Genomic DNA, 19,458 nt, shown 5'->3' with positions numbered 1-19,458 from the left:
TTGCTATTCTGTTTATGTCCTTTCTGTCTGTGATGCTCCCAAACGTTATATTTTATGTGTTAAGCTTTACAAACTATTTGATCAAGAGCAACGCGTGTTGTGCACACTGTAATCGGTAAACATGCAAAAGCTCGAAAAACAGATTTGATGCATGCACCTAATTTTTTAAGCAAAATATATTTTTGTGCAAGGATGTAGCTCATATCTAAGTAATTATGACAAGTTCTCAAAATGAGGCCATTTTTTGTAGTGCATTAAATGCGTCAAGTTTAAGACTAAATTTTAAAATATAAGCGCTTATGTCCGACAGACCAATTTTGTGAACATCTGAAATTTGTTGTTTATTAGATTTATGATATCTTTTGATTTTCGAATTCAAGAGGCCAAAAAGTGGCTTTATCATACTTAGTCCTATTTTATAAGACTTCATAGGTCCATATCGTTTGCATTCAACGTTGTTTATCGGCTTTTTTGTTTTACTGATCTTTCTGAAAACATTGTCATAAGTTGTAATAATACATTTTTACACAACGATTACAACAACTACAGCAGATATCATGTGATAATCTGTGTCAGTATGTTTGTGGGTTAATGAATTTGGTTTGAAAGCAGATCTCTAATTATCTCTGTTAAATTTTTTCAGACTCATATAACTTTACATATAAAATTACCAATTGTCTATTGTTTAAGATCAGATTGGATGCTGATATATCTCGGTTGTTTCAGTTTTGGTATGTTATTGGGATTTGACTCGCGAACATATTTGATTTAGAATTTTTCCTATTGTCGCTCTCTTTTATACTTGCTGTTGACTTTAACATGTGTCAAGGTTCTTATCTTTCCCATGATATCACTACACAAAATGAACATTACGGCTGCCTATCGCTTACTTTGTATTGTTTTCTTCATTTGGTTTGTGTTCAATATTTGTGTGAATTATTATGTCTACATATTTTTATTAATAATTCTGAAATTAACATTTATTTTCTTGGAGCAAAACTATAAAAAGCTGTTACCCGTTCAAAAAAAATGTGTTCTCATTACTGGATGTGATACAGGTAAGTAAAGGCAATTAATCTATAGGTACTAAATTTAAATCGTATATGTATAACTGTATATTTTGGACACAATATCATTGATTTCTTCTTTAAGTATCATAATAATGTAATTTGGCTATGTTTTGGAAAATTAGACACGTGCAATCAAAAGAGAGACTTAGTCATGCTTTGAAAAGTAAATATTGATAACGATTTTAGTAAGTATGGCATTGTTTCTGGTAGATATGAATGAAATACTTCTATGTAATAGTGATGACGGCTACGGAACACTTTATATCAAAATTGGTAACATACAACTAATAATAGGTGTCAAGTATAATTATACTATTAACCAGGCTGAAAAAAGAGGCGGACGATACAATGGGAATATCAAAACTCATAAGTCACCAGTCTACAAAAATTATTAAAACAAAACACCTGAAGACTGAGGGATGGTATCAGGTGCTCCAGAAAGAAAGGCACATTCTTCTCCACATGTGACATCCGTACTGTTGTTCGTGGACATTACAAATTCGGTTTTAAGTCTCGGTCGAAGAAAGAATTTGAATTGACACACGGTGTTGACTGCTGTACCCCTATTTTGACATTTTTACCTTTTATATCTGTTTGTTTTATTCACGCATCGTTGTCAATATAATGGAATTTGATGCGACTGTCATACAAGTGAGAGGTTTAGCGCTATAAAACCAGGTTCAATTCACCATTTTCTACATAAGAAAATGCCTGTACCAAGTCAGGAATATGACAGTTGTTGTCCATTCGTTTGATGTGTTTGTGCTTTTGATTTTGCCATTTGATTCGGGACTTTCCGTTTAGAATTTTCCTCGGAGTTCAGTATTTTTGTGATTTAACTTTTTATAGGACGTGTATGGTTCATTGTGTCTTTCGCTGAATATACTTGCAAACATTGTCGTTCCAAATTTAAAGGTTAACATTCTACGTGGACTTTTTCCGGCCAAATTTAAAGGTTAACATTCTACGTGGAGTTTTTCCGGCCAAATTTAAAGGTTAACATTCTACGTTGAGTTTTTCCGGCCAAATTTAAAGGTTAACATTCTACGTGGACTTTTTCCGGCCAAATTTAAAGGTTAACATTCTACGTGGAGTTTTTCCGGCCAAATTTAAAGGTTAACATACTACGCGGACTTTTTCCAGTAGTCAAACACTTCTTAAATTTTCGATTTTAATTCATTCTTTAATCTGCTGATCAACTGGTAAAACACATCTCCTTATTTTATTATTCTATTGGAAGGTTCAAACAAAATAAAAGGAATATTGTTTTTCAAAGGATTTAAAATATTTGATTAAAAATAATTACAGAATATGTTTCTTCTTATTTGGCCTAGTACCATCTTCAATCAATGATAGTCTTTAGAATTGTTTGATATTGAGATGTCTCACTGGTTGACAACATGGACGGGCATGAAAAAAATGTCATAACCAATATTAACAACATTAAGTGAAAACTAATGTTCTCTAAAAAAAATATAACTGAAATTGCAAAAGGTATACATACCATCAAGTTCGCTCGTTTATTGTACTATGATTTATCTGTGCCGTGATCCGTGTAATCCCGTGTCTATTTTTGGTCAATTGTTGTTGTAAATTAGTTTTGGACATCATTATTGTCTTCAGGTTTTGGACATCATTTGGCCAACCGACTAGCGGATGGTGGTTTCAATGTATTTGCCACTGTTTGGAAAGCCGATAGCGCTGGAGCTAATAAACTTAAAAAAAGAAAGTCAAATGTGCACGTAATTCAGATGGATGTCACCAAAATAAACGAAATAAAAGCTGCTGTTTCTTTCGTGAATACCAAAACTAAACAAAAAGGTAAAGTTAACAAATCAGAGGGATGTATTTAACAAACCAGAAAGGTGTAGCCAAACAAATCGCAAGAATGAAAATCACGGAAAAGCGCTATATTCAAAATTAAAAGAAAGAACAAACAAAAAAACAAACCAAAAACACATTCAAACAAAAAAGACGCTAAAAAGGCGGAATACGTTAAAGCTTATATCCCCAATCAAATGTCTGAAATAATTTTTACCGCACAAGAACCACAAAAATGTAAGATGTTGTCTCAAACTTTTGAAAAGATGGTGTTTTTCACACAATTTCTATGCTTAGATATAGCAACGTAACTGCAGTTTATATGTTTGCTTTTCATAAAAGATAATCATTTTCTGGTGTAAGTATTACACACAGCGGAGAGGTTTATTACATAAGAAGAATGAGAACAAATCTCAACGCGAGTTCAAAATATGACATTGGCATGGGACACATTCGAAGTGACGTTCTACATTTGAAGAAATACACAGCAAACGCACATTTACTTTTGATATGATTCCAGTGTTTATAAATGCTCTGTAAAGATTTTCACTAAAGGCTGCAAACTTAATACAAAATGTAATTAAGTTGCATTAAACATTTTTATCTTTATCTTATGGTGATTTTTTTTTACAAATACCGAAAGCAAAATTATTATCAAGGAAATCACAGAATTTGAATTGTGCATTTCTATTCAATATAAAATTTCACGGTGAATTTACCTATTTCGTTGTGTTGCATGAAAACAAAATCGGTAACCAAACATATTTTTAAATTCTGAAAATATACAATGAACGATACCACTTCATATTTCACCTCAAATTCTTTTCTCTAGCTTCCTATCCTTGCATATAACTGTGCTTTACAATGTATACTAGTAATCATTACAAAATAAAGATGTTCAAGGTTAGTTCACATTAATAGCTTAAACACAAGGTAGGTGACACTCAATTAAGTATATATTTTTTTAAATAGCATGACACAAATTATATTTTGGCAAAGTGTGGGAAGGTTCCTTCGATTTAAGTTTGTGCCCTGAACCGCATAAAAATAAATAAAACAAAATTATTAAATATATTGGTAAGGAGGATTGCACAATGTGAAAATGCGAAGATGTGTCGTAATGACAAAATAAACCGTCACCTGAAAACATGAGGGAATACATAGGTCACTTTCAGGCTTATAAATGAACCTTTCAATTAGGTGCATTTTTTTTTTAAATTTTGAAAATATGCAGGCTTATGGGGTGTAGTAAACAATGCCGGATTCAACATATATGGAGATGTGGAAATATGTACCATGGATCATTATAGAGCTGTATTAGATGTAAACCTGTATGGAATGATATCGGTTACTAAGGCATTCTTACCACAGATCAGGAAAAACCAAGGTAAACTTTCACGTGGAATATAAAAGTACGAAAGAAAAATAAATTTAGGTGGAGAAGAATCTTAGAAAAGACAGAATTCTTCGCAAAGATCAGCAGTCAGTCAGAGCTAACTTATACATCATGTAGATATTAATAAGGACAAATAAACTGAAACACAAAAGAGTGCAATTAGAGGAGACACTATAAACACAAAAATAATCGTTTTGCAGAAGGAAAGTGGTCTTGTGTCACATAGAACATTTCCTGGTAAATGTTTCACAATTGTTTATACGTTTACGGTTATAACAACTAATTAAAGCATATCTGTTGCACAACGAGAACCGGAAACTATTGATAATCATAATATTGATTTAAAGAATAACTAATCAAAGAATTCAAATATCGGTAAAGGTTCAGAGTGTTTGAACATTTAATTTCGAATGCACATAGAGCATGAGTGATTATCACTGCTGTCGGTCATGAGTTGAATGTAGCTTAAAATGCAAAACAAGGCCTTTCAAAAAAGCAACAATTTAACTTGGTAGTGTCTCTCAAGTACACATGTATGTGTATTTATTCAGGTCTGGAGAGCTTCGATGTTAAATTAAAAAAAAAACACTCGCAAAAGGTTGCAATAGTTTATCAACAGTGCATTAACAACAAACTGTTCATGTTTTATAGATATGACAGATATCTGTACACATTTTACATACTCTTTACACAAAATCTTGAACATTTGTATATGCTAAAGGTTCCCTGGGCTTAATCGGCTTTCCGAAAAACCTTTCGGAATTTTGGGTCCTCAATGTTCTACAGCTTCGTACTTTATTTGGCCTATTTAACTTTTTTGGATTCGGGCATCCTGATGAGTCTTTTGCAGACAAAACGCGCGTCTGGTGTACACAATTTTAATCCTGGTATCTATGATGAGTTGATTCACAACCACTAGGTCGATGTCACTGCTGGTGGAGGTTTCCTCCCTGAGGGTATCACCAGCCCAGTTGTCGGCACTTCTGTGTTGACATGAATTTATCATTGTTTTGGTCATAATCATAAATTAGCTGTTTACTTAACTTTGAATTTTTCAAAATACTAAGGATTTTCTACCCAAGGAATAAATTACCTTAGCTGTATATGTATTTTGCAAAACCTTTCGGAATTGTTGGTCCTCAATGTTCTTCAGCTTCCGTACTTCATTTGACATTTTTTTTACCTTTTTTGAATTCAAGCGTCACTGATGAGTTTTTTACAAACGAAACGCGATTCTGGCGTACACATTTTTAATCCTGGTATGTATGATGAGTTTATTTCTGACTTTGACCTTAGGAGGGAAATAAATATAAAGAAAGTGGTAAGAACCCTTTGATGAGGATTTACGAAAGAAGAGCACTCATAAGTGTATATATATTTGTTTGGTGATCTTAATACAAATGTATAGATGCCGTATAAGCAACTTTAAAAGGTCCTGGGATGGCTAAATGTGAAACAACTCACATGGGAAAACCAACGTCCTGATTAATGCTTAAAACGAATAAAAGAAAAACAAAAAATTTGGCAACCAACGACAATCACTGAATTACAGGCTCCTGACTTGGTGATGGCACATAAAGAATGTGACAGGATTAAACATGTCTGTGGACGTTCAATCCTCCCTTACATTGGACAATGTAATAATCGCACAATATAAGAACAAACTGTAAAACTCATTTGGAAAGGACTTGATTCATTAGATCGGTGAGAAGAACAAAACAAAGACACCAATTTAAGAGTACTCGCAGTTACTGAAAGGCGGCTTAAAGTCAATTTCGAACAATAAATAAACATTGTTTTCAATACTAAAAGAAAAGATCTTCAAGTTACTACAAAGTTAGAGCTGAGATCACCCCCCGGTTTTTGGTGGGGTTCGTGTTGCTCAGTCTTTAGTTTTCTATGTTGTGTTTTGTGTACTATTGTTTGTCTGTTGGTCTTTTTCTTTTTTTGCCATGGTGTTGTCAGTTTATTTTCGACTTATGAATTTGAATGTCCCTTTAGTATCTTTCGCCTCTCTTTTAGATTAATAACATTTAAGAATAAGTTTACTTAAAGTATCGATAAGTTTACTTACAGTATCGATAAGTTTACTTACAGTATCGATAAGTTTACTTAAAGTATCGATAAGTTTACTTAAAGTATCGATAAGTTTACATGGGTCGTATCTAGTTTTACGGGCCTATAAACAAGATCATCGTAAAATATGGATGCGATGTCTCATATGAAATAAGATTTCTATAGATAAAGTCAAACTTCCAATCCAAATTTTGTATCCAAGAAACAATTTAGTAAAGGTTTTTTAAGTAATTTTTGGTCTATACTTCCGTTTTAGCATAATAACATCGTAGACTAAATTTTCGCGAATTTATAATTTTAGGTCGAATAGTGAATGTTTCTAGTGTAATGGCGCGACTTAACTACCCAGGTAACACAAACTACCAAATATCAAAACATGGAGTGGAAACAATGAGTGACTCTTTGAGACTTGAGATGATTAAGTTTGGCGTTGGAGTGTCTATAATAGAACCTGGGGAGTATGATGCGGCAACGTCCTGCAGCAGTACAGAAATGGTAAACTTGAAATGATAAAAAAAAAAAAGATTTATTAAAACGTATTTTGAAAAAAAATGTTTGATACGTTTATTTTGCATGTGTGTGTGTTTGGCTCAACACAGATACAGTTATGTTGTTTTTCTTCCGTCAGAAATAAGTTTTATATATTTTTTTTTTAATTTAGAAACAAAACCCTAATGACATTTGAACTTGTCGTTATGTAGAATTGACGGAAATATGCTTGATAGTTGATATCTATATGTATCAATTTTGTGGGTGTCATACGATGAGTAGTGAAAAGGTGAAATTTTCCAGAATTGGTAAAAATGTCCTATCAAATATGTAAAGAATACATTTACCTAAATAATTCTTGATTATATCGACATGTTTGAATATACCAATAGCTATTAGTTAAATCTACGATTGCAACGAATGAAAGCCTTTTATATTATGTTTACCGTATACCTGTTCTAAGTAGTGTAAGAATATAATTATATTTAGTTTAAGTAATTCGACCAAATAGGAGAAGACCATTAAAGCAACAATTCACAATGCATTGTATATCACGTAACAATACATGCAGAAAGTGGCATACACAACTGATTTAGTTAACTGACCAAATATTATCATCACTTTGAATCTGAAAAGATGCCCAGCATAAAAAGCGAAATTAAGATATTATCGTATCTTTTTATGGTATATCCAAAGTCTACCACGTAATTATTTTCAACACGATTTTAAGGCTCATTAAAAGAAGGTTAAATTCCGTCGTTTAAATGTTTTTAATATGTTTTTGTTTCAGTGCAAGAGAGTGAAGGCAGATTGTGAACAGATGTGGGATAAAGCATCAGAGGAGGTTAAAGCGGTATATGGGAAAGACTACTTCTATCTACCATATGAAAACATGAGGCAATACGGGGAGACCGGTTCATCATCTACCCCTAACCCAGTCTTAAACGCAATTGAAGATGCTTTATTAAATGTTCACCCTAAGCCACGATACCTTGTTGATGGTGGATGTGGTCTTATAGACAAAACTGCAGTAAGTTGTTCTTGCATTGAATATCTAACAATTGTCTATGTGTCAATTATTTTTAAAAGTATCCATGGAAGAGTTTACGTTTGAATATTCAGTAAACTAAGACAAAGGACGAAACTTGAATAAAAGTTCTGTATATATAAATAAGAAGATGTGGAATGAGTGCCAATTAGACAACTCTCTATCCAAGTCACAATGTATAAAAAGTTAACAATTATATGTCAAAGTACGGCCTTCAACACGGAGCCTTGGCTCACACCGAACAGCAAGCTATAAAGGGCCCCAAAATGACTTTTGTAAAACAATTCAAACAGGAAAACCAACGGTCTAATCTATATAATAAACGAGAAACGAGAATCACCTATGAACCACACCAACAAACGACAACCACTGAACCACAGGCTCCAGACTTAGGACAGGTGCATAAAAATGCAGCGGGTTTATACGTTTTAACAGGCGCCAACCTTCACCCTAACATGAGACAGTAGTGTAACATTACAACATAAAAAGACACACTATAAAATATCAATTAAAATGGCTTAACTCGATTAAAAAGACATTTAAACAAAAACAAGTAAACATACACTGAACGAATAAGTTTGATCTATGACACAATATAAATACAATATTAAAACGTAGGTGCCTTTATAACATAGACGTTACACATAGTAATACAAAAGGTGTAGGAAGAGTGTCAATAAGACAACTCTTACCTGGGACAAAATGGCGTTAAATAAAACAACGTACACAGGTAATTTAAATATAATAATTTTGTTGTTAGGAGTACGGAAGTAAACTTTTTTTACAAAATAAATAAATTAGTTGTTCAGAGTACGAGTACAGAAGTGAACATTTATCGTCAAACTTAATAGTGAGACGAGATATAACACAAAATAAGTAAACATTAAATTACAGAAATGCATTACAAATTGTGTCAACAGGTCAAATTAACACGAAAGTACGATTTGAGAGTACTCGCAGTTACTGAAAGCTAGTTAAAAGCCCCAAAAAATTAACAATAAAAATTCATGCATCAGCGACTAAAATCAATTAAAACACATCCCAGGGATACAAGAATTTAGTAAATGTTTTAAGTAATTTATGGTAACGAAATCCTATTTGAATATATTATATCATTTCGCTATGGACCCCAATATTTAAATTGTTTTTAAAAGCCTCAAGTTTTCCACTGGCTTGAAATTATTTCAATTTTAACAAGTTATGTATAATTAATCCATAGTTGGATAATTTAATTTGTTTTCATGCATTAAGGGTTTGGTGGAATATTATATTCACATCTTATTATTCCTCGGGGAGGGGGGTATCATCATCTCAGTAGTCAGTGCTTTGGTACTGACATGATATATATCCTACTTTTCTAAAATTAGCCGTTGATAAACTAGGAAACTATTAAAACTAAGGTTCCAACTCCCTCAGGAAAAGTTGACCATAGATGAATTAGGCTATTTTTTTAGTTCTCTTTTGGTCATATATTTTCTAATGTTTACGGACCTATACATACCAAATATTTATGTTTGGACGTTCCTGATAAAGGTAGGTCCAGAAAAACACATCGGACGCACGAAATTAATAGAGTGTTATTTTGATTTACGCGCACTGAGTCGACACTACTACTGGTGGACTGTAAGTCCCCGAAGGTAACATTAGCTCAGTAGTCATTGCTTAAGTACCAACATGATTTATATCTTACTTTCTAAAAATTCCCTTTTGAGAAATTAAGAAATAAAAAAAAAACTAAGGTTCCAAATCCCTCAGACAAAGGTGACCTAATAGATTGACTATTCTTTTTAGGTCCGTTTTGTCATAAAGCTCCTAACGTTTGTACGTATTTATACATCCATGGCTTTTCAAATGTTAATGTTTGAACGCTCCCGATGAAAGTAAATCCAGAAAAGCGTTATGAACGTTCGAAATCGATGGAATATTATTTTCATTTTTTCAATCAACTTTTTGTCCATAATTCCCTTTGCATTTAAAGATATGGTATCCCAATTTTTTTCCATTTTCAATGAGCCACAATTTCTGTGTTCGGTGTTCGGTTGATATCATTTCAGAAGTTTTTCAAAGTGACTTTCTTTACAGTATTAATCTGTTATTCTTTATACTTAGTTTAGGGGCTAAGTTATAATCAGAGCAGGTATCTCTACTGATATAAGTCCCGTTATATGTGAGTTCATATAGCTCAAGTTTTCATTCATGGTATTTTCTAAAGTTTACATGTGACATGTCATTTATTACGTGCTAGGCTTATTTCGTTCTTATCGCCGCGAAATAGCCTTCCTGTGCTGATGCGATGTAAAGCAAATACCAATTAATCAATCACATTTTGACAAATGTTCTCGCAATCATGTAATGTAAGGGTTGTCAATGTAACATTGTCGCTTCGGTATACTTTTTGTTTACTTATATTATGTCATTATTGTATCAGCAAATGTTTTCATTTATCTTAAGAAATTACAATAAGCTAGACAGAAAGGTACTTCGCTACACACTCGTATGAAATGTTTTATATAATTTGATGTCTTTGTTGTTTATTCATTTTTGAGACTTGGCAATTTTATGTCTGCAGATAATGGCCAGAATAGACAGCTTTCTACCAGAATACATTAGTGACTTTATTTGGAGTAGCAGAACTGGGTGTTATAAATCACCACGTGATCAGTCTGTTTGAAAATGCAAGACAATACATATACATCAATTGAAATATATTTAACATAAGTTAACAATAAAATTCATACATTTTTCAACACATGTTCAGTTTTATTGGTCAATTGTTAGATGCTTTATATCATATATTCTATCACAAATATTCGATCTATGCCTATTTGGAACGCACAAATCTGAATTATTAAGTAGACAGGAATAGTAATGAACAAACGAATGATTGAAATTACTTGCATAACTGAAATTAAGTACGTATCGGAGAAGATAAGAAATTTAGCAAAGGTCAATCCAGTCATTTGTTGCTCGGATCTTTAAACTATAGATTGCATTAAGGAGTGCCAGCGTCTATCAATTCGCTAATTTATAGTTTGAAGCAATATTAATTGAAAAATCTAGTTTAAGGCAAAGCATAACAAACAAATAATTTATGTGGAAAATAGCAGCCACAGTTCACTTCGAATGACGAGATCTGACATGATAGCAGAATGCCGACGTAATTGATTTAATTGACAAGTCTGTGCACCATTGGTGACAATGGATGCTCAAGTTCCTCAAGGTTAAATATAAATGAGAACGAGGGCCATGATCCCCTAATACGTCGGCTCATATTCGCATCACCCCCTGGTTGTCAGGTTAGTGAAGATTAACAATTTGTAGATCATAAAACAGTTAAGCACGAACTGGTACCAATTCAGAACCGGTCACTCATGGTAGACATGAGATGGTCTCAACAGAACTTCCTGCGGTATCGCAAGAAAGTAAAAACCTAATATGATCCGACGTACAATAGAGGAAAGGATCATAACCCCTTAATCTTGCCACGTGAGTGGGTCTATACACACTCATCAGAATCCCCCCTTCCCCTTCCCGTAAAAAGACCCCTTAGAAAGTCCATTTCCAATTATACTTCGGGGAAAGAGCGAATTTTGTACGATGATAGGAAAGTTTCAATTCCCCCTTGAATGTTGTTTAAGTATATATATCGTATCCTATACAGGATAAGTGAGTTCCGTCAAACCTATACAAGATCATTTCTCGAGCTCGGATATATTAGGATGATGAATAATACAGTGTCCGTCCTTCAAGACATAATTGTTTATAGCAGAGTTTACTCGTTTTCGAGATTGTTCAATAGCTTTTCCATGTTTTGCACCATGCCAATACCTTCTCATTAACATTTTATAGCTATAAATACGTTACCATCATAAATTCTGAGTATACCCCAACTGCGTCATAAGGTCAGATGGAATATCCCCCGACTAAAAATAAACGTACTATCACTGGTCCGGACATATACCCCTGTGTACCCATATTCTCCCATTCAATTTCCATCTGCGACATTGGTCACACGTGTATTTACTATTACAGATTTATCAGAGAAGAATTTTGTTATTGGAAAGTTTTTGAATTGCTTATATATTGTGTATTATTGGAAATTATTCCATTGTTTAGTTTTAATTTCTAGACAAATTATTTTTTTTTTGACTAAATTTAATTATGGACTTTAATTTGAATAGTCCTTTCGTCACTATTCCTGGTTCGTACTTTCTCCTGGATGGGTCACTACCTTTAAGCCCCCCCCTTTACTACCAGTACATTAACCGGAGTTTCGACAACGGTTTCTGGTAATGCTAACTGTCCGACCCTTTCACAAGGTTCGGTCATGCATTTTTGGGTGGGTCCTTACGTCAACTACGGTGACTCATATCTTATCTAGGCCTGTTAATTCATCGGGTACTATTCGTTCTGTCCCAGGTACAGCTATGGGCTTGAACTTGCCAGGTTGTAGACCCCCAGTATCCTATTGTGGGTATATGCTTCCCAACTCGGGCACCCAACCTTTACCCTCATGGTCTCGGCCACCTTGGCCACATTCTTACCCTTATGGTGGGTTTATGCCAAACCAACCTGGTTTTTGGCCTTACAGGGACAATTTCTATGGTCCCTCTTCTGGGGTAGCTACTGTTCCATCTTTAGCTCTAACTCCACCTGTAGCAGTATCTTTGACTCCTGCAGTAGCTCCTTCTGCGCCCGTACCTGACACTCGAGCTCAGTCTTCTAGCTCTTCTCATGGTATTCAGGGTTCTGATTCTGCACCATCCTTAGATGGTTTTCAGAAGTTACTTTTTGGACTTTGGTGAGTCTTTCAAAGCTGAGTTTAGTACTCTATCCAGTCGTATGTCTCTACTGGAGAATAGAGTTTCTTCTCATCAACCTTCTCCAGCTAAGTCTGTAGAATATGATGAGAGGGAGGATGACGAGCTTTCTGTCCCCCCGGGAGTCAAGAAAGGGCTTTCCTCACTGATGAGGATGATGATAGTTCTTCTTCTCCGAAGGTATAGAAGACGGCCCTTGAGCCTTCTTCTAAGTCAGCTCGCCAACCTGCCACCAAGGAGACTGAGGGTCCTCCTTCATCTTTGAAGGATCTTAAGGATAAGGTGTATATCTTGATGAGTGATGAAGCACATATCCCTTTTGCCTCTCCTCCAAAGCCGAAGAGACTTTCTTCAACTTTTGAAGCTTCCTGTGGTATTTCTCAGGATTCTGTGACTTCTCACAATTCTTTTCCTGAATCTGGCCATATGGCATTTGCTTTACAAATTATCAATGAAGGTATTGCTAATTCTGCTAGTGAAAAGGTTGCTAATAACCAAATTTCTGGTTTTGGTATGTCTTTCTTTTCTGATCAATTCAAGTACAAAGATTTTGATATCTTTGATTCTTCGTTGGGTAGACTTGTTCCCACTTGTGACAAATCTTTTTCATCTTTATTGGGAACAAAGCCAGTAGATGGTCTTCATCACACTCAACCTGTTTGGGCAAAGACTGAGAATCTCCTTCGTAGTGCTTCTCAAGTTCTTGGCACAGCCGAACATTTTCTAGCTGCAACCGGACAATTGCTTAACAGCGAAGATTCGGTTGTTCCAGTGGAAGTACGATCTTTCTTACTTCAACTGGATAAAGCTCTAGGTTCATCTCAGTTGCTTTTAATGGGTTCTATTGCTAATTGCACCCTATCTAAAAGAGCAGAGTTTCTTGAAAAAACTTCTGTTGCTGAGTCTTTGAAAGATTCTTTACTGAAATCTCCACTTTCTGACAAGATTTTTGGTTTACCCGTACAGCGGGTTCAAGAGGAACTCAGTGAAAGCCCTCCTTCCGTCAAAGTTAATGTACAAGTAAACAATGGCAAGAGGTCGGTTAATGCTACCTCTAGTTCTACTAGTACTTCTGCTTCTGGTGGTCCTCTTCTTCTACTAAGAAAAGGAAGATTAACTACGGCAAACCTCAGAACAAATCCCTTAACTCCGGTAAAAGCTCAGGTAAGTCTTCTGGTGGTTTTAAGGGCCCCAAGAAATCTGGGTCTAGTACCTAGGTTCTTGCCCCCTCGTACGTTATTGACAGCTTCCCCAGGGGAAAATTTCCTCAAAAATCCATACCAGTAAGGGGGAAGGTTAGGTTTTTTCCTAAATCAGTGGAAGAAAATTACCTCAGACTGTTATGTGCTGTCAATAATTCGAGGGAGATTAACACTTTAGTTCAAGAACCCACCTCCTCTGTTTGCAGTTCCGATTAGTTTGTCTCATACTAAAGACCCCGTTAAGTAACAACTTCTATCAGTAGAAGTAGACACAATGTTACAGAAATCTGCAATAGAGGAGGTGTCGCTCTTAACTCTGTCTCCGGGATTTTATTCCCGTCTCTTTCTGGTTCCAAAGAAGACGGGATGAATGAGGCCGTTCATAGACCTATCTATTCTGAACAACTTTCTTATTGTTCCCCACTTAAAAATGGAAACCAATATAGGCCTTGTTCTCCCCCCAGAGGAAAAATTTACAAAACTATGTCAGAAAATACATCTATTCCTTACTGTTCAAGCAGTCACAGCACATCAATTCTTGCAACTTCTGGGTCTATTGAATTCTCTGGCAGATATAATTCCATTGGGACGCCTTCACATTTTTGATTCATAGTTTTAGTCTTGAAAGACCAAGACAAAAAACTTTAGTTCTAAGTGGGACCTTGGACTAGTCAATGTGTTTGTATTATCTTTCATTTTTGCTGGTGTGTTTTGTATATGCGACTTTTTGTGTTTACGTGGTTCTTATAACGTGGGATCTGTACTTTAAAAGATCCCGTCATTATTTTATTGTTCTATTATATGTCATTATGTTATTGTTCTATTATAAATTTGAAAATACTTTGAACGACAAACGACAAATTTATTTTACTCGCGTAGTGGTATTTACCATATGTGGATTCTTTAAAATTCTAAAGAACTTCTGGACAATTTTAAATCTCGGTATATTTCTGAAATTAATTCTAACATAACTTTTGATTTTTTAACCCTGTATACCAACATTCCCCATGTGAAATTATAAAATAGTTTTGAATAAACATTGAATGACAAACTTTTTTCTTATGTGACGTTTACATGTTCTGACGTCAGACACGCGAAGCAATGAATGTGGTTTTTAATTTGATAGATGCTTTTGTGCTTTTTTTTTAAATAATTGTTTGTTTTGATATTGTAACACAGTGATGACTGCTGTACCCATATTTTGACTATTTTATTTATAATGTCTGTTTTGTTCACGCATCGTTGTAAATATAACGGAATTTGATAAGACTGTCGTACAAGTGAGAGGTTTAGCGCTATAAAACCAGGTTCAATCCACCATTTTCTACATTTGAAAATGCCTGTACTAAGTCAGGAATATGACAGTTGTTGTCCATTCGTTTGATGTGTTTTGTCATTTGATTTTGCCATGTGATTAGGAACTTTCCGATTGAATTTTCCTCGGAGTTCAGTATTTTTGTGATTTTACTTTTTATCCTTTTTAAAACTTTCTCCTTTTGAAACAGCAGAAAAAATAGATTTAAGGTTTCTTTCCTATAAATGCTGTTTTCTTGTAGCTTTGGCTTCTGGACGGAGAAGGAGTGATATCCATGCCTTCTCTATTTCTGAAGCTTGCCTTCGATCTAACAGGGATAAATCTTCTGTTACTCTTTTTACTAATCCTGTTTTTTTGGCAAAGAATCAGATTCCAGATAAGGGTGCAGAACCAGTCGTGATTCCTGCATTCCCTACCGATTCTATTTCTGTACTTTTATGTCCAGTAAGAATCCTTTCTATCTATCTGGATGGAACGAAGAGTTTACGTTCTGTTTCTAATTCAAGACTCAATTATTCGTATTAAAAAAGGAATCTCAGATCTTTCTGTTAAAACTATTTCTACTTGGATATGCAAATGCATATCTTTAGCTTATGTTTCTTCTAAGGCAGAACTTTTGGATATGCTTGAGTTTCTTATTGACAACATTTTTGTTGAATTTGGAGGTAGACTTTTTCAACAAATTGTCGGCATTCCTATGGGAACGAACTGTGCGCCTCTCCTTGCCGACCTCTTCGTATTTTCATAAGAATCGGAGTTCCTTTAGACACTTGTCAAAAACAAGAAGATCAAAGAAGCCAGGTTATTTAATTTCACTTTCAGATATATTGATGATGTTCATTCCATTAACAATTCGAACTTTTCTGATTGGGTTCCATTAATATATCCACCAGAACTAGAAATTAAAGAAACAACAGACATGGCTTCCTCCGCCTCATTTTTAGACTTATACCTCGAATTTGACATACACAGTCATCTCAGTACCAAAATCTATGACAAACGAGACGATTTTAGTTTTGAAATTATCAATTTCCCCCACCTTAGTAGCAATATACCAACTTCACCTGCATATGGGATATACATTTCCCAACTTATTCGGTATTCAAGAGCTTGCAGCTCCTACTCAGACTTTGTAAAACATCACCAGTGTCTGAGCAGAAAGTTGATGAACCAGGGGTATCTCAAAGAACGTCTCGTCTTTTTTCTAAAAAAGTTCATCGGAAGGTACCAAGAACTTGTTGATAAATATTCCGTATCAACTTCACAAATAATACACGATGGTCTTGAAGTATAGATTTTTGCGTACTGACGTTGTTTATCATCTTAATAACGTGTTATAGTATTCTTTTATTTATCTTTATTAATATTACTTTTACTGTTAAGTCTGGTTTTTTTTAGATATCAATTTGACGTGACTCTGTGCTTATGTATCCCGTCATACTTTGAACGACAAAATTATTTTATTTATTAATATTACTTTTACTGTTAAGTCTGTTTTTTGTTATATCCATTGTACGTGACTCTGTATTTATGTATCCCCTCATACTTTGAACGACAAAATTATTTTATGTCTACCTGTGCGAATTTCAAACGCGCGATTTTATGTTAGTACTTTAAACCTTCCATCCTTTATGGGTGGATTTTACATAGATAAATTAAATCGTATAATATAAGCAAAATGAGGATGTTAATTTTGATGTATGCCGTTTTGTGCTTCTTCGTTACATTTGTTTGTTTTTATAGTGATTAAGATGATGACACAATGTTGACTACTGTACCCCTGTTTTTGATTTTTACCTATTGTGTCTGTTTGTTTTGTTCACGCATCGTTGTCAATATAATGGAATTTGATGCGACTGTCATACAAGTGAGAGGTTTAGCTAGCTATAAAACCAGGTTCAATCCACCATTTTCTACATAAGAAAATGCCTGTACCAAGTCAGGACTATGACAGTTGTTATCCATTCGTTTGATGTGTTTGTTTTTTTTTATTTTGCCATTTGATTGGGGACTTTCCTTTTTGAAATTTCCTCGGAGTTCAGTATTTTTGTGAATTTACTTTTTAATGTTAAAGCTCATGATGTTAGGGGTATCTCTACATCCTGGGCTCTGTTTAACAGTGCATCCTTAGAAGAGGTATTGTCTGCAGGTTTCTGGAGAAATGAGAACTCTTTTATCTCTCATTACCTCCAATCTATGGCTACTTTTGCCGAGACTTTATACTCGCTTGGACCCATAGTTTCAGCTCCTGGTTCTTCTGTTACAGGGGATTCAGCTTTACGTTAGATTCTGTTACTCAGAATTTATGATGGTAACGTATTTATAGCTATAAAATAGTCAAATTTTAAAGTAAATTTGGATTTTATTAGATAAATACTTACCATCATAAATTATAGGTCCCGACCGCCTCCCCTTCATCCCCTTTCCTTACGTTTCTGTCTTGAGGAAATTGAATGGGAGAATATTGACACACAGGGGTATATATCCGGACCAGTGATAGTGCGTTTATTTTTAGTCGGGGATATTCCATCTGACCTTATGACGCAGTTGGGGTATACTCAGAATTTATGATGGTAAGTATTTATCTAATAAAATCCAAATTTACTTTAAAATTTGATTATTTCGCTCCACATGCGAGTGTTTGGTTAAAAGGAAGTAATAACAGATGACTGGCGCCACCTTGATTTTACACCTAAGATAATAGGTAGAAGTAAATGTATTTGCTGCTGCCCTGGTAATAAGAAAACAAAATTGAAATAGTGAGAAATGAGTGTTGGCCTTTGGTGTAGAAATAGCGAGAAATTTGGAGGAAACTTTCTGTGACGAGAAACATTTTGTGTGCAAAATTAAGCAAGGGGTGTTCTTCATTCATACTATTTCGAAAACTCCGGAACCGTTGAGTACCCTTAAAAAAATGCCATTTTTCTATCAAAAAGCTGCGGCACCATATGTGTTTTGCAGTTTTATTCACACCCAAAGGTGTTGATAATTCAGAATTCGAAAGTTTTATCAACGGATCTTTTATAGTAAAAACGCAGTACTCAAAAAGGCTACCATTGTCGCCTATGTAAATAATTACTTCATTGTAACCGTTAGGTAATAATAGCTGCAGACGCAGAAGATCCCTTTCAATATTTTGAATTATTTCAATGGTTTTAACTTTTATTAGATCGTTGGAACCAAGTTGAATAATTATCATGACAGAAGGAGAAAAACTGTCAGTTGCATGCGAGACTGTGGCATTAAGTTCATTCCACAACATACCCCTTTTTCCAAACCAGCGTATGTACGGCCCTCTGCTTTGAAGACCAATGTTTGGGCCCCTGTATCTTGTTTTTTCCTCGTTGCGTCGTGGACTTTCTTGTGGTGTCTCTTGCTGGATCCTGAATGGAATGAATGGATGCTCATGATGTTTTGAGTCTGCCATGATATTGATCACCGGTCCATGAGCCACTGACAAATTCGAAAAGAGGGACGAAAGATACCAGAGGGACAGTCAAACTCATAGATCGAAAACAAACTGACAACGCCATGGCCAAAAATAAAAAGACAAACAGACAAATAATAGTACAGATGACACAACATAGAAAACTAAAGACTAAGTAACACGAACACCACCAAAAAATGGGGGTGATCTCAGGTGCCCCGGAAGGGTAAGCAGATCCTGCTCCACATGTGGCACTGTCCTTGAAACTGGTACATTGTGTTCATTTCTTGGCGGAGATACTTGAATTGCTCCTCGTGTTGATGGCACCGGATCAAGTGGTCTCTGTTTGCCTTTTTTAGTTTCTTGGCTGGTCCTGGCTGATGCAAATCCTTTCTTGGAGGATTAAAAGAAACAATCGGTGGTTTCATATCTAAATATTAGAATATGAAATGCGGATGTCGTAGATTTCTTGACGATTGTCTTTTTGGAACTTTCACTTATCTACAAGAGTGGCTAGTTCAATGTAAGGCTGAAGAGTCACGTGATTTTAATTAGCGGGAAACAAGATTCGGACTCGAATAATGCAATAGTTTTTTTACGGAAAAATACATAAATTAATCAAATCTCTTTCATTAAATTGTTTATCTTATAAATGAGATAAACCGTACTAAAATGTTTCAACTATAGTTAATGTTATGCATCGAACAAGCTCCTGTCTTCCTCTACTGTTTAAGACGTTACTGTATGAAATATTCTATGAAGTACAGCAACCGATGTTGGTAAGGACGGTATGA

At 34.8% G+C, this 19,458-nt stretch overlaps 1 protein-coding gene across 1 annotated transcript; it reads left to right on the top strand.

Moving 5' to 3' along the window:
* The first annotated feature begins 862 nt into the window (after positions 1 to 862).
* LOC127727694 (D-beta-hydroxybutyrate dehydrogenase, mitochondrial-like) lies at positions 863 to 10,647 on the top strand. Its single transcript, XM_052234810.1, has 6 exons — positions 863 to 1,058; positions 2,694 to 2,891; positions 4,126 to 4,278; positions 6,665 to 6,858; positions 7,643 to 7,882; positions 10,470 to 10,647. The coding sequence occupies exons 1-6, from the start codon at positions 863 to 865 to the stop codon at positions 10,569 to 10,571; spliced, it is 1,083 nt and encodes a 360-aa protein (XP_052090770.1). The 3' UTR covers positions 10,572 to 10,647.
* Positions 10,648 to 19,458: the final 8,811 nt, after the last annotated feature.

This window comes from Mytilus californianus, unplaced genomic scaffold (genome assembly GCF_021869535.1).
Source record: "Mytilus californianus isolate M0D057914Y unplaced genomic scaffold, xbMytCali1.0.p SCAF_2, whole genome shotgun sequence".
NCBI lineage: Eukaryota > Metazoa > Mollusca > Bivalvia > Mytilida > Mytilidae > Mytilus > Mytilus californianus.
Note: the sequence above shows the minus strand (reverse complement) of the source record. Positions and strands in the feature narration are given on the sequence as shown.